At 35.8% G+C, this 17,045-nt stretch overlaps 1 protein-coding gene, 1 long non-coding RNA gene and 1 pseudogene across 2 annotated transcripts; all 3 read right to left on the bottom strand.

Moving 5' to 3' along the window:
* Nucleotides 1-1,926: 1,926 nt before the first annotated feature.
* LOC146922036 (uncharacterized) lies at nt 1,927-5,144 on the bottom strand (annotated as a pseudogene).
* A 1,483-nt stretch (nt 5,145-6,627) lies between these two features.
* On the bottom strand, nt 6,628-6,999 carry LOC146922035 (uncharacterized). The gene is made up of 2 exons (XR_015012344.1): nt 6,960-6,999; nt 6,628-6,865 (listed from the first exon to the last, which is right to left on the bottom strand). It is a non-coding gene; the product is annotated as an uncharacterized LOC146922035 (long non-coding RNA).
* Nucleotides 7,000-12,864: 5,865 nt separating this feature from the next.
* On the bottom strand, nt 12,865-13,386 carry LOC146922034 (uncharacterized). The gene has a single exon (XM_085711438.1). The coding sequence runs from the start codon at nt 13,384-13,386 to the stop codon at nt 12,865-12,867; it is 522 nt and encodes a 173-aa protein (XP_085567564.1).
* Between the last annotated feature and the right edge of the window lie 3,659 nt (nt 13,387-17,045).

Genomic DNA, 17,045 nt, shown 5'->3' with positions numbered 1-17,045 from the left:
TGAAAATTCCATTTGGATGTTGCTTGATTTGTAAACCAAGGAAAAAACCAAGTTCACCCATCATGCTCATCTCAAATTCACTTTGCATGAGATTGGAAAAGTCTTCACACATTTTTATTTTTGTAGCTCCAAAAATAATATCATCTACATAAACTTGGACAATAAGTAAGTCTGAGTTATGAGTTTTTCTAAAAAGTGTGGTATCAATTTTTCCTCCAGAAAATCCATTTTCAATTAAGAATGTGCTAAGTCTGTCATACCAAGCTCTAGGGGCTTGCTTAAGACCATAAAGTGCTTTAGTTAGTTTAAAAACATGGTTTGGTTTTTCTTTATCTATGAAGCCAGGAGGTTGACTTACATAAACTTCCTCATTTAGAAAACCATTTAAAAATGCACTTTTTACATCCATTTGAAAAAGTTTAATGCTTTTATGAGCAGCATATGCAAGAAGTATTCTGATAGCTTCTAACCTTGCCACTGGTGCAAAAGTCTCATCATAGTCAATACCTTCTTGTTGGTTGTAACCTTGAGCAACTAATCTTGCTTTGTTTCTGACAACCTTACCATTTTCATCAAGTTTGTTTCTGAAAACCCATCTTGTTCCAATGATGGTTTTATCTTGATTATTTGGAACCAAGTTCCAAACTTTGTTCCTTTCAAACTGAGAAAGTTCTTCCTTCATGGCCTCAATCCAGGAATCATCAATAATAGCTTCATTTATTGACTTAGGTTCCATTTGAGAGATCATTGCCATGTTGGTATCTTGGAATGACAATCTGGTTCTTACACCATCAGTTGTGCTTCCAATGATTTGATCTACAGGATGATCTCCTACCATTCTCCAACTTCTAGGTGGACTTTGGAGAGTCTGATCCTGAATATTTTGATCATCTTCTATCTCTACTTGACTGTCAGTGTTCTTACTGGGAACATTCTGAAGTTCAGGAACATTCTGAAGTTCTGGCACTTCTGTGTCTTCACTTTCTTTTGATTGAGAATGCTCATCATATTCATCAAATATGACATGCATACTAATTTCAACTGTCTGGGTTTTTAGATTGTACACTCTACAACCTTTAGAAGTTGTAGAGTATCCTAAAAAGATAGCTTTATCTGATTTAGGATCAAACTTACCCAATTTTTCTTTATTGTTCAGAATGTAGCAATAGCAGCCAAATATGTGAAAGTAAGATATGCTAGGTTTAATGTTTTTCCAGAGTTCATATGGGGTTTTATTAAGAACTTTTCTTATTGAAACTCTATTCAAAATGTAGCAAGATGTGTTAATGGCTTCTGCCCAAAAATAATTTTCAACATTTGATTCATTTAACATTGTTCTAGCCATTTCTTGCAAAGTTCTATTTTTTCTTTCAACAACTCCATTTTGTTGTGGAGTTCTTGCACAAGAAAAATTATGTTTAATACCATTTTCATCAAAGAATGCTTTGAAGGATGCATTTTCAAATTCTCCTCCATGATCACTCCTAACTGTGATGATATTAGAACCTTTTTCATTTTGAACTCTTTTGCAAAAGTTTTGAAATGCTTCAAAAGATTCATCTTTGTGTTTTAAGAATAGAACCCATGTAAATCTGGAAAAATCATCAACAATAACAAAACCATATCTTTTGCCATTTAGACTTGCAGTTTGAACTGGACCAAAAAGATCAATGTGAAGAAGCTCTAAAGGTTTCTGAGTTGAAACAAACTCAATGATTTTGAAACTACTTTTGACTTGTTTTCCTTTAACACAAGCTTCACAGATCTTGTCCTTTTCAAAACTGATCTTTGGCAAACCTCTAACTAGATCAAGTTGAGAAAGTTTAGCAATGGTTTTCATACTTATATGACCAGCCCTTTTGTGCCAAATCCATTTGTCTTTTTCAAGAGACATAAAACAGGATTCTGCAGGCATATCATTTAGTTCTAAAACATATAAGTTCTTTCTCCTTGATCCAGTGAAAAACAACTTGTTAGAGGAAGTTTGTCTTATTTCACATATGTTAGGTTTAAAGATCACTTCAAATCCACTATCACACAATTGACTTATGCTAAGTAGATTGTGTTTTAAACCTTCTACATACTGAACATTTTCTATTTTAGCAGAGTTAGGCTTACCTATAGTACCTTTACCTCTGATCTTACCCTTGTCATTATTTCCAAATGTCACCAGTCCTCCATCCTTCTTTTCAAAGGTCATAAAACAGTTCCTGTCACCTGTCATGTGTCTAGAACAGCCACTATCCAAGTACCATGGCTTTGTTCTTGCACCTTGAGGCAGTACCTACATTTGACAAGACAAAAACTTTAGGTACCCATGTAATGTTGGGTCCTTGAGGGTTAGTTCTTCTAAGAGATCTTTTCTGATTGTAACTTTCTGTCTTGTATGATCAGATTTGTTACAACAGGAACACATCTTCTTAGCTTTCTCAGCCTTTTGTGAACTCTCTGATCTATTGAGATGAGAACGTTCTGAACTAAGATTAATTTTATTTTATTTTAATAAAATTCTTCTTATGAAAGCATACAGAAGCATCATGTCCTAATTTATCACAGTAAGAACATTTCAATTTCATTTCAGTCTTTTGAGGTACAAAACTTTTAATAAGATTCTTGTTTGGATCCTTGAATCCTAATCCAGATTTTTCATCACTTTTGCTTTGTGATCCCAAAATGTTTTGAAATGTTTCTGTAGACTTTATGAAACATGTAAGATCATTTTTTAATTCCTCAACTTCCTTTTTCAAAAGAGTGTTTTCCTTTTGTACCTCAGAAGGTTTGGAATGAATGTTCTTCTGTTTCTTGTTTAACTCTCTTTGTTGTTCAGACATTTTAAAATGAGGGTCCTGTAAGGTCTGTATAATTTTTCTAGATTCATCATATTTGTTTTGAAGTTCTTCCTTCTCTATTTTTAGTTCAGAAAGTTCCTTAATTAATGATTGACATCTATTAGTTAAGAAGTTGGAATCATATAAAAGACTATCAAGTTTACTTTCAAGATCTTTATATAAAGGATGAGTTTTATAGACAATTACCTCTTCTTCATCATCTGTTTGAGCCATCAAACTTAGGTTGGCTTCCTCATCTTCTTGTGGTTCTGTTTCTTCCATGTCATCCCAAGTGATCATAGCTTTCTTCTTGAAAGGTTCCTTTCTTTGCACCTTTTTAATGTCAGGGCATTCACTTTTGTAGTGTCCAGTTTTGTTACATCCAAAACAGGTGACCTGACTTTTGTCAGCTTCTGATCTGGTGTTGTTTGTGTTGGGAAATTTCTTCCTGAGTTGATTTCTTCTCATCATCATTCTTTGTATTCTTTTGGATATTAGTGCAAGTTCATCTTCAGCTTCTTCTTCATGAACTTCCTCAATTTCTTGTGTTTCTTGCACATCATCTTCAGTTACTAATGAGGTTTGCTGAGAGGCTTTCAAGGCAAGTGACTTGACCTTCTTTACTGGTTTGTCTCCTTGAAGTACAACTTCATGAGCTCTTAGTGAGCCAATGAGATCTTCCAGGTTCATAGATTTTAAATCTTTAGCCTGAGTAATTGCAGTGACCATAGGTCTCCACATACTTGGAAGACATCTCAATATTTTTCTGATTCTCTCATGAGTGGAATATGCTTTTCCAAGAGATCTCATTTCATTTACTATTGTAGTAAATCTGGCATACATCTCATCAATGGTTTCATTTTCACTCATTTCAAAGACTTCAAACTTTCTGACTCCAATGTCAATTCTAGTTTCTTTGACATGAGATGTACCTTCATGATGTATTCTCAAAGTATCCCATACCTCTTTGGCATTCTTGCATTCATCAACTCTTTCACTTTCTTCCATGGTTAGTGCACATGATAAAAAGAGTCTAGCTTTAGAGTTTAGTAATACCTGAGCTTTTTCATCAGTTGACCATGCACTCTTATCTTTGATGGTGTTTTCTTTGGTCTTTGGAACAAAGTCTCCATCTGTGATTACTGACCACATGTCATTGTCTTGAGATCTGAGAAATAGTTCCATCTTGCCTTTCCAGAAGTAGTAGTTTGATCCATCAAAAAGTGGTGGTCTGTTTGATGATCCTCCTTCAGCTATGTATTTGACTTTAGACATACTTCCTTCCTGAATCTTTTCTCTAACACTTGTTTAAGTGTTCAAACCCTTAGAACCGGGCTCTGATGCCAATTGAAGTAGATAATATAGTCACAAGGAAGGGGGGGGGGTTTGAATTGTGACCTTTTTAAAATTAGACCTGTCACTTAAAATTTTATTCTCAAGTTGAAAACTTGGAATGGTTAAGTTAACTGACAGACTTCAGAACGTTCTGAAGTGTTAGTCTGAAAAACAGTTTAACTAGTTAAGTTAATTAAACGTGTTTGTGTGTGTGTTGTGTTTACTGAAATTAAAGAGTAAAGAGAAGAGAAGAAGGACACACAGAAATTTATAGTAGTTCACCCAATGTGGGCTAGTCTACTCCTCACAGTTTTGTGAGATTTTCCACTATGATGCTTGAGATAACTTCTCAAATCCTGCACCGTACAACTCTGTTCACCTGAACAATTACACAACCTGTATTCTCTAAGCCTCAGCAGGCTTACACCTTTCTTGCTAAGTTACCTACTTAGACTTTACACCTTTCTGCTCAACTTAACACTTTAGTACCCCTAAAGCTAGATGAGACTTTTGTTTACAATTTGTATGGAGTTTGTATGGAGTTTGAATGATACAGATCAGACAAAAAAGAAATGGAGGAAGAGATTTATCTTTAAAAAGATAAGAGAGATATTGATGTACACTTTGAAGACTTCTTGGAATCTTTGTGATGATCAATGTTTTTGCTAAAGCTTCAAACACTCTTATGTTGTTTTCTTGTATGCTTTGCAAAGGTGTGTGTTATGCTGAGGCCTTGATCTCTTTTTATAGAGTTTCTTGAACCTTTGTAGCCGTTGGAGAGTGTCCACTGGTCTTGTGCCACGTGTCATGGGACCCACCAACTTACACTTGAATTCTGGGCAAAACTGATATACTTCAGAATGTTGTTGTGTTCTTGAGAATACTTCAGAATGTTGTTGTGTTCTTGAGAATTTTCCAGAATATTGTTGTGTTCTTGATGATCTTCATCTGGGTTCATGTGAATTGACGGTCAGATGTGCATCTGGGCTTTTTTGCAGATGAATGTCACATGAATTTCTGGGTTGTACTTGAAGATTTGCTTTGTACGACTTCAGAATGTTCCTTGGTCAGATTTTCTTTGCAATCTGCCTTGGAACAAGTGCAGGATCTCATAAAGTGGAGCTGTCACTTTCATTCCATGCTTTAGGGGATTTGGTTTGCTTTGTACAGTACCAACTCCCTTATGTGTCGAAATCTTGTTGAAAAAGATTTGATCTTGCTTTTGTCTTTGCCTTTTTCTTTCCAACAACTATACTGTTCATGTCAGAAAAAGCATGGAGCAGGATCGAACTTTCTGAACTCAGGGGACTTCAGAATGTTCCTTTTTGTTTCACTTAGGATGATTTGTAAGACTTTCATTTGATGTAATCAAATCCTAATAGTGAAACATTTATGAAGTGCAGCTTAGAAAACATCTAGGATGATATTCTTGATGGAATATTCCTAATGTTTTGTACTTCAAATGTTCATAGTCTTGAATGAACATTGAAGATGCCCTCTTTGACTTTAATCAATTAAATGCCTTTATTCCTTGATTGATATTAGTCATTGTACTTTACTGGGCTTTTATTTAAGTCACGTAGACCTTGCATGTTCTTCATTTTGTTCATGAATATCTGGGCTTGGTTCTTGATGTTCATCATGAACAACCTTCTGAACTCTGTCCAACCTTCTGAACTCATTTTAACTTTCTGAACTCTGACTGAGTTCTTAAGTCTTTATGTCCTTTGATTCTTTGTTTCTTGGTATAAATTGAAACTTGTTCCTGTCTTAATTAACCACTCAAGAGCACAAGTTAAATACCAACAAATTAATCAAAGTCCATTAATTCCTTAATCATCAAGGTTTGTTATCTTTAAAATTATTTAAGAGTTTAGTAATTCTGATGCAGCTGAGCCACATATTACAGTAAGGACACTGAACTGTATGTAATATTATAAACAACCTGCAGAAGAGGTAGCTACAGAAAAAGGTTGATATATATTCTGAGACAGCAGTGAAGTCAACCACTTTTGAGACACCGGAAAGCAAAGCTGCTGCTTTCAAAAAGTTATATGTACTTATTATATAGGTGCATGGTCTCAAATATTGCTCATGTTTTTCATAAGAGATATACTATACTATCTGCCAAGATACGATTACTTTATGAATACTAATCATGGTAGTTAGAGATGCTATACTTTATGTATGTGCTTCCGAATGTTACACATATAAGGAGAGGTCTGATGCATAAAATAGAATACTTATTCTGATAGTTACAGAATCTAACAACTATTATTTCTTCAATTTATCTTAGAACGTCAATTCGTAAACACATAAACCATACTCAGCGATAGACACTAATTATCAAAGGTATCCATCAAACTGATATAAAATTTCAAGCCGTTTAAAGAAAAATACTGTTATGATTGGAAAATATTTAAACTGTGATTATATATAAGTTTTTTAATGAAATATAAGTTACCTTGAGGTGTAACTTATATTTGTAGTAGGTTACTTTGTAGGCTCTCTTTTATATATGTTGTTACAGGATGATCCATATCTGATATATACCAAGTTTTTGACATTCTTCCAATGATGTCCACACACCCTTCATATCAAACTCCACAATCTCTGATACTTCAAGAGGGTATTTAACTTCACCTGGTTTAGTAATTGGGCAATGGATCAAAATAAGGTCTAAGTATTCTAGTTGAAGAGTCCTGCAAAAACAAACTCGTATACATTCAAATCAATATTCATAATTCATGAACAAAACTACAAATATAGGTAATTATTGAAGTTTTTTTTAATTGCCTTAGAGATTTCTGCAGAGCAGGAACAATGAGCTCGGGATTTTGCAAAGTTCAGTGTCCTTACTGTAATAATTCAGATTGTGTTCCAAAATATTCTAGATTGCGTTCAAAAAATATTTTAGCATAACTTGGGGACTAAGAAAGAACTTTCTAGTAATGATTTTATTAATTATTTAATTTATCATTTCCAAATAATATATATATATATATATATATGTATATGTATATGTGTGTGTGTATATATTATATATGATATATAATATATATATATATATATATATATATATATATATATATTTGATTTTGTGCTTACTTTGTTCTCTTAATTATGAACCTCCTTAGAGGAACACCCCCACTATATAAACACCACTAATGTGTGAGAACCATTCGATGTGGGACTTCCAGTTTCTTCAATTCACACTACACTAGTTCTACCCATTATAAGAATTTGTGTTTAGTCAATTACTCAATTTCCACCCATTTTCTTAAATAATGGTTTCGAGAAATATCATCAAAGACGTCTCCGTATAATTTTCTAGTAAACAAAGGTGTCACCTACAACTTTAACCATTGCATAGCGGATACTATTTCGATTTAACAAGAGTTTCTATTACCTCATCCTTCTATCGCTGCAGGATCATGATTTCTCAATCCTTATCATAGTATGATCTATCACTTCATGTCTTGTTATTACCCATTGAATCTAAGTCTTGGGATCTCCAGTCATGTAGGTCGGGTTACCATAACTAAGTGAGCTATATGTATTAGTCCCAGCCTACTGGAAGTATCTTGGATTTTCTCTCTATTTAGTCCTTTCGTCAATGGATCCGTTAAGTTTTCATTAGTATGTACAAAATTAACTCTAGCCGCTCCAATAGAGTTACTCTCTCTAATGATGTTGTGTTTTTGATTTATATGTTGTATCTTTCCATTATAATAATGAGTCTTAATCTTTGTAACAGTCATGGTACTATCACAATTAACTAACACAGCTGGTAACAGTTTCTCCCATTAAAAGATCTCAGCAAGCAAGCATCTTAGCCAACTTGCTTCTTCACTAGCAGTAGCTAGTTTTATCATCTCAGATTCCTTTGTGGACTGAGCATGGATGGTTTGCTTCTTAGACTTCCAAGAAACAGCTTCTCCAGATATGCTAAATATAAAAAGCAGCGGTCATTTTAGTCTCTAAAATTTATGAACAGACAAATGTCCTTGAAAACATGTCGATTTTAGTTTGTCCGTCGCATTTTTTATATTGGAGGTACATGATGTACATTAAATGCATATAGAACATCTATATGTAGATATATGCAATGCTATCATACAACTTGCGTCAACAATATCTAAGCTCTTCTCAAGAAAAAAAATTAACAATATCTAAACTTAAATGCACTTTTCTAAATTTTGGAATTTTTTTTTAAACAGCTCTAAATTTTCGATTTTAATATTTTTGTTTCAAAAATTTCTGGATTTTTTGCTCACAACTTAGTTTGGGAATTATTTTTCTCACACATCATATTCATTAATATGTGGAATTACATTTTTCGGCATGTCATTGCTTATTTTGAACATAGAACAAACAGGTCATTAAAAATAAACCCTAGACTTTATTGTAGGAAAAATGGGGGGACTAACATCTCAAGTTTAGCAATACTGGAACTAAATCATGGTTAGGTTAAAATAGGGATCTCTATTGCACAATTTTTTTGGCATCAAGGGTTACCTGTCGAGAGATGTTTCCATATACGACAGTGGAAGAACTTGAAAATGCATGATGATAATTTCTGTCTTGACCAATTTTTACCCCGGAGACTGGAGTCATTTTATGTTTTGTACTATATTTGTTCTTTTTCAATTCTCTTTTCTTAGGTTTTTATTTTTTGAGATGAGTTGTCATTTTAAAGTTGTTTCACATACTAAGGATACTATCTTTGTTTCACTTTTTTTATTCAAAATGGGGTGTAGTGTAGTTAAGGCAACACAACCCTCAAGTAATATACTTATAAGTGATTTCAGGGAAGGAACAAAATCAATCACTAATTACAGAATTAGAGACAGAATTTCGTGTTCACCTTAAAAATTGAGTTGACAAATATTAGTGACAAAATAGTTTAAACATCTGCTACAAAATTTCAGTCATTAAATTCCTCACAAAACTAATTAGTTTAAACGTTTGTACTTTGTTATGGTAGTTTAAATGTTTGTACTTTGTTATGGTAGTTTAAACGTTAATTTGTACTTTGTTATGATAGCACTAGTTACTACTAGTGAAGAAACAAGTTGGATAAGATGCTTGCTAACTGAGATCCCTTTATGGGAGAAATTGTTATCAGTGGTGTTAGTTCATTGTGATAGTACCGCGACTATTGCAAAGATTAAGAATCGTTACTATAATGGAAAGAGACAACATATAAATTGGAAACACAACATGATTAGAGAGAAAAGCTAACCGATAAGCCACTGGTCCGGTACACTTGAGTATCAAGAACGGTCCCACATACCTTGGACACAATTTCTTAGTTCTGAAGACGCCTCTCAAACCCAGTTTAGGAGTAACCTTTAGGAACACATGATCACCGTCACTAAACTCTAAAGGTCTCCGTCTCTTGTCGCATAACTTTTCTGATGACTCTGAGCTGTTCTCATCTTTTCCTGAATTGATTTAATTTTCAAAGTTGTTTCTTGAATGATTTCTGGCCCAATAATGCCCTTATCTCCAACCTCGGCCCAACATAAAGGAGTCCTACACTTCCTACCATACAACGCTTCATAAGGTGCCATTCAAATACTCGAGTGGTAACTATTATTGTAGGAAAATTCTATCAATGGTAAATGATGATTCCAACTTCCACCATCTTCTAGAACACAAGCACGAAACATATCCTCTAAGGTTTATATGGTTCTTTCTGACTAACCATCGGTTTGTGGATGATGAGACGTGCTCCACTTCAAACGAGTCCCTAAAGCTCTTTGAAAAGCCTTCAAAAAATGTGAAGTGAAAATTGGATCTCTATCCAACACAATACTAACTGGAACACCATATAGCTGACTATCTCTGAGATGAAAAATTCTGCATAATGCGATGTTTTGTAGGTAGACTTAACCGGTAAGAAATGAGCTGACTTGGTTAATCTATCCACAATCACCCAAATTGAGAAATTGAGTCATGACCTTTCTGAGTACAGGGTAATCCTCATACAAAGTCCATAGTAATATGTTCCCACTTCCATTGAGAAATCTCTAATGGTTGAAGCATACCAGCTGGTATCTGATGTTCTATTTGGACTTGTTGACATACAATGCACCTCGCCACAAATTCAGCAATATCCATTTTCATGCCAAGCCACTAGTATTCCCTCGTTAAATCTTGATACATCTTGGTAGCACCAGGGTGAATTGAAAAACTACACTTGTCGGCTTCTTCCAAGATCAATCTTCTAAGCTCTTGATCACTTGGAACACATATTCTTCCTTCAAACAAAATCGATCCATCCGAAGCCATTGAAAATTCTAGGTAAACACTTCTTTTGTGTAGTTCTGAATCGACACTTTGTGCTTGTACGATCCTTGACCGCAAATCATATGAGACTTCCAGTTTTTGTAACCAAATACCATCATCATCCTCTGTGACTTCAAGGTTAAGGACACGAACCCTCTCATACATATTACAAGCATGCATCATAACTTTGGCTTGTGCTAAAGCCTTGCGACTCAAAGCATCTACTACAACATTGGCCTTTCCTAGATGATATTTTAAATCAAAGTCGAAGTCTTTCAGATACTCCGTCCAACGCCTTTGCCTAATATTCAAATCCCTTTGATCAAATAAGTATTTCAGACGCTTGTGATCACTGAATAGTTCAAATTGTGCTCCATACAAGTGATGCCTCCATATCTTCAAAAACGAAAACTATGGTTGCCAATTCCAAATCATGAGCGAGGTAGTTTTCTTCATGCGTCTTGAGTTGTCTAGATGCATAAGCTACAACATCATTTTCTTGCATAAGTACTCCATCGAGTCCCTTAGACGATGCATCACAAAACATAATATATTTCTTCTCTGGGTCTGGTATAGTTAGAACTGGTGCTTGAGTTAACTTCTTCTTCAGAGCTCTGAAACTCTTCTCACATTCCTCATCCCACATGAAGGGTACATCTTTTCTGGTGAGTCGGGTTAAAGGTAAAGCGATATGGGAAAACTTCATGATGAATCGTCGGTAATAACCAGCTAATCCCAAAAAGCTTCGAACTTCCAAAACATTCTTCGTTCTTGTCCAATTCTGAATAGCCTCAACTTTCGATTGATCGACTGCCACACCTCCCAGAGAAATAACATGACCCAGAAACTTGGCTTCTGACAACCAAAACTCACACTTGCTAAATTTTGCATACATATGCTTCTCCCAAAGAATATCCAATACTATCCTTAAATGTTGAGCAAGCTCTTGGAGGTTCTTAGAATAAACCAAAATGTCATCAATGAAAATAATGACGAATTGATCTAGATAAGGCTGAAAAATCGGATTCATATAGTTCATGAACATTGCTGGTGCATTAGTCACACCGAAAGGCATAATTAAGAATTCATAGTGTCCACAACGCGTTTTGAAAGCCGTCTTGGACACATCCGAAGATTTGATACGAATCTGATGATAACCCAATCTGAGGACAATTTTCGAGAACACTGACGCCCCTTTAAGTTGATCCAGTAGGTTATCAATTCTGGGTAAAGGATACTTGTTCTTGATGGTCACCTTTTTCAGATGACGATAATCAATACACAGCCTCATGCTGCCATCTTTCTTCTTGACCAGCAATACCGATGCACCCCAAGGAGACACACTGGGCCTGATAAAATGCTTTTGAATAAGCACTTCCAATTGGGATTTCAATTCCTTGAGTTCCAAGGGAGAAATTCTATATGGTGCTACTGACACTGTTTCGGCTCCCGAAATCAAATCAATTGAAAACTCAATTTCTCTTTCTGGTGGTAAACTTGTGATATCGGCCGGAAAATCATCCAGGTACTGACTGACAATTGGAATATCAATGGGACTTAAATCTATCTATGAAGTCACAGTGAGCATGACATAAAAACCCTTATTCTGAGCACAAATAAATTGAACCATCTGATATGTGTGCTTAAGCAGTTTTGACAAGGCCACTCCTTCCACCGTGTTACTAGTAGGCATGTAAATACTTTTCTCCGCACACCCTATATATACATGATTAGCTGACAACCAGTCCATGCCTAATATCACATCAAGGTGCTTCATAGGACGACACACTAAATCTATATAATATGTCTTGGTAGATACAGTGATAGGAAAATTCTCGCAAACATAGTTTGCTACAATTCCTTCGTCAGTGGCCGTAGTTACCATCACAGGGGGATTTAATAATGAAACAGATAATTGTAGAGCTTCAACACATTGAAAGGAAATGAAAGAACATGATGCACCATAATCAAATAAAACTCTAATAGGATTTTGACCAAGAAAACACATACTGCCAATCAAGTCCTCGTTAGCCTGAGCCTTCTTTCCATCAAGTGAATACACTCTACCCTTGCTCATTGTGGTACTTACACCTTTGCCCTTGTTCCCTCTAGTTGGACAATCTGCCATAAAGTGTCCTTTCTGGCCACAAGCATAACATTAATCGTCACCTACTTTGCATTGCCCATCATGGGTCCTTCCACATTTCCTGCAAACTACAAAAGGGTTGGATGAACCCATCTGCTTCCCCTTCTGAGGAGACCCCTTTGGCTTCAACTTTTCATGATTCCCATCAACAAAATTTCCCCTCCTTCTATCAAAAGACGTGGTACCCTCTTTAACAGCTTTGTCAAAACCTCTCTCAGCTTCCAGACTATTATGCACCATCTCATCAAAGTTTGTCAATCTCTACTGACTGACCACAGCATAAAGTTCACCCCTCAAAGCATGCTTATACTGGTTAACCTTCCACATCTCATCACCTGCATACTCGTTGTGAGTAGAGTAATGAGACAATTCCTCAAACTTCCTTGTGAAATTTGTCACCGACATACTGCCCTGCTTCAACTGAAGAAATTCTTGCTCTTTTCCGACTTTGTATGTCACTGAGAGATACTTCTCTAACATCACTTGCTTGAAGTTATCCCAGTTTAATTCCATGCCACTAGCTACCATGCGACATCGAGCTGTCTCCCACCAGTCTTCCGCTGGGCCACGAAATTGATTAGTTGCAAAAATGACCTTTTCTTCTTTCGTACAATCATCCATACAAAAAATCCTTTCCATATGCTTAATCCACCTGTTGGCCTCTGGCGGTTCAACGCGACCATTGAACTCTGGAGGATGATTCCGATTGTACTCTTGGAAAGCTGGATTCCCCACAACTAGAGGTGGTGGATGCGGTTGATGCACTTCTGATCCTTGTTGCATAGCTGCAGCCCACTACTGTTGGGACTGAGCGTTCTGCTGCAACTGTTGTTGCATCATCTGTTGGTTCTGTTGCATCATCTATGCCCACATATTCGCATCAGGGTTAACATTCTCCTCCACATTCTGATTAACTCTTGGTCGGGCTCATCCTCTTCGTGCTCCAGACATTTTCGCTCTAACTGTCATATTTAAGTCAAAGTGATCAATTTCAATCAAATATAACAATGAGGATAACATCCTAAACTCAAAAAGAATAACTACTTGGATTGTAATCTTAATGACCCAAGGCACGATCTGAAACAACCTGCTCTGATACCAAATTGTAATGCACAATTTGAAAGTGTCTAGAATACTCAAAAAGTGCGCTAAAACTGATATTGGATACATTAATTATACAATACAGAAACGACATCAAGTCAAGAGTTTAGATACAACGACATCCAAAGTCTTATGTTAAATTATTGTGCTGCAAGATAGTCGAATGAAACAAATCTACAAAGCTCATTACAACCCATCACATAATATAACATATGTATCAAGTAAACAACACGAGATTGGATCCATAAAAGCACGATCAATCCAAAGCTTTCTCCTTACCCTTGCCTCAAGAAACCTGTGAACCTGAACAAATAAGGAGAGGAATAAGACATAATGCCTCAGTGAGTTCTTCCTAACCCTAGGCTAGTGATAACCTCGAGGAAACCTATGGTTACCACGTGTCTAAGATATAACCTGCCGGTTGATTATACATGTGTGGTCATGCTTGCCTAGACAGTAGTGCATACTAGATCAGTCATAGAGTCTTCTTAACTTGTTATAGGCTTCTATCACTAAACGCGTCATGGCGGTCAAGGGGAAACTAAGACCGCTTGTTAAGATACGCTCTACACATCGAGATCAAACATACCATATTCATGACACGATTGAAAAGTCGGATGATTAAGGGAAAACCTAAGATCGTCATCGACATACCTTTCTTTATCTTATCTTGCCTTCGAAACTTGTACTTCACTTACATCTTATCATATACGCAAGCATAATAATTGTATTCAAACATTAAGTTAGCGGTTAGCGTTGAACAATCAAGATTATCTGAGTTCATTTTACGGATTAATCCCGAGTGGAGTAACCCCGAAAGTTAATCCCTTACTACCAGTGGAAAAACCTAGCTAAGGCACACCGGACTCCCTTAGTGACGTGCGGGTCCCTATCGGCTTACCTTGTTCTCCTTGGAGAACCTCTTGCATCCAACCTTAGAAGGAATACAAAAGACACGACACCTTCACTTACTTAATGGTCTTGACCATAGATAATTCTTGTTAAACTTTCTTGTGAATACGATATCTAATTGTTCACGTCTTAGCATAAATAAATTCATGCTTATCTATCTAGTTCTCGACAAACTATGTTAAGGCTCTATGTTCATTCCCTTACTTGATGCATAGCTCACTACCTGATTATAACCTTATAACTTCTCTCATATACCATGCATTACTCGATTAGTTAAATACTTGCTTCTCTTTCAAGAAAATCATTTCAATATTTATTCAATGGAATCGTGGTTTGAGTGGTTCACTTTTGTAAAAAGACACCATGGAGAAAACCGCCACGCAAAACGCCATGCCTGCCTGAAGCAAGCAAAACAGTGAGTTTCTTCACTGTCTTACTCACCTAGGCGAGTGATTTGTGTGGGAGGCAAGCAGTTGCTCGTTGTGGTGAGTTGGGGGCGAGTAAACCCCCAGTTCTGGTGGTTTAGCTCGCCATGGCGACTAGTTACTCGCCCCGGCGAGTCATGAAAGTCCAACACCCTCAAAAATGGTATTTTTGACCCAAAAACCTAAAAACCAAGTATCTCAAAGTATAATATGTCTCTAAGGACCATAGAAGACCTGTAAAACCTTAACCAGGCAAGTTTTAACAAGATAAGCAAGCATGGCATGAAAAGGGTAACAAAACTCTATGTATAAACCCTAAAAATTTATGTTTCTCTTACAAGCATAATCACATAATCCCATGGGTAGAATCTAACTAGGAACTCACCTTGATGAAGTTGAAGTTAAGCTCAAAAACTCTAGACTTGACAGCAAAACCCTAGGAAGGAAAACTCTAGATGTGAAGAAACTATTTTGGTGAAGCTTGCTTCCAACTTTCTTACCCACACCCTTGATAAAACTCTATTCTTGCTTAGATTCTTACTTGATGAAAGATTAAGTGCGGATTCAAGTATTTATGTGGGAAGGAGAAGGAAAAATCTAGAGGGAAGGGAAAGCAAACTTATGCCAAACCCTAGAGAGAGGAAATGAAGAAAATTGTGAAGAATTTGGACTTAAAGTCCTTAAATACAACCTCGGCTTGCAATTCCAAAAATACCCTTGGCCTTAACGCATGCATTTTATCGTTTCAGATAAAACCTCGTATCTCTAATAAGCGGGATATTACAGATCCCACACATTAGTGGTGTTTATATAGTGGGGGTGTACCTCTAAGGAGGTGCATAATTAAGTAAACAAAGTAAGCACTAAATATATATATATATATATATATATATATATATATATATATATTATTTGGAAGGTAGCCCCTAATATGGACCTCAAAAGTAAGGGTCCATTGGTGGACCTGTACAAATGACTTGATGCAGCAGGTTACCATCATTTAGATAATAATTTTAATTTTATTAGAATATCCTCATATGATGACAAAAGAACAAAGCTAATTTTCCTGAAATGGTCACTGTTGCCTTTAGTGATTGGAAAGGTCCAAAATTCTGAGCTTGCATTTCCGAACTTTGACGAATGATGAAGATGGTCCAAATCCATTCTAAATAGATTTATGTAGAATTTCATCAACAAAAAATTATGCAGAAAATCTTCCACAGTTATTTCCTATGTGATTCAACCAAAGCTCGCCGGAGAGGACGATTTTTACCTAATTACTTTGTGGGATTTTATTGATCTGGTGGCAAATGAACTTGGTGGGGGTAGTACAACAATCACAATAGCATGATTGAAAATCAAACCGTATCACCAAAAAATGGTCGAACCTAAAAATGAAAAGGTTGTAAAATCAAGTCTGTTAAGGTACTTTTTTATATCTATGTTGTTGTTGCTGCTGCTTATGTTCCTGGATACAATGTGGGAACAGACTGGAGTAAGAGTGGTTTTTTAGTAGAAAAATAAAAATAAAATCAAGTCCATTGGTTCCATTGTTGTTCTCTCACTTTCTCCTCTAATTTGCAAACTCAATCCCAGCTGAAGACCCTTTTTTGGGATAAAATTAGGAGAAATGATTATTGTTTCCATCATCTCCAAATAACCAGATCTAATTATTGATAAAATTATTTTGGTAAATGATTATTGTTTCCAAATATTTAGAGCTAAAATGGTTTACAAATAAAATTATAAATAGTTTAATCACAAAGATCATCATACGTTCCATTAAAAAAAACATAAACATAAGATGTTGAAGATAGAGATGGAAGACTAGTGTCAAAAAGTAAGAACAGTAGAGGTGCAAGCTGTTAGCACGTGGGGTAGAAGTCTTTAATCATTTCTTTTGTATGGAACTGGCTGTAATAGGTCATTTACACAGGTCCATCGGTGGACCTTTATTTTCAAGGTCCATATTAGGTCCATATTACTAAAAAGTGCTTTCTTAGT

Source organism: Medicago sativa, chromosome 5 (genome assembly GCF_051527215.1).
Source record: "Medicago sativa cultivar Bolivia chromosome 5, Bolivia_mono, whole genome shotgun sequence".
Classification (NCBI taxonomy): domain Eukaryota; kingdom Viridiplantae; phylum Streptophyta; class Magnoliopsida; order Fabales; family Fabaceae; genus Medicago; species Medicago sativa.
This window is presented reverse-complemented; position numbering and strand designations above follow the sequence as displayed.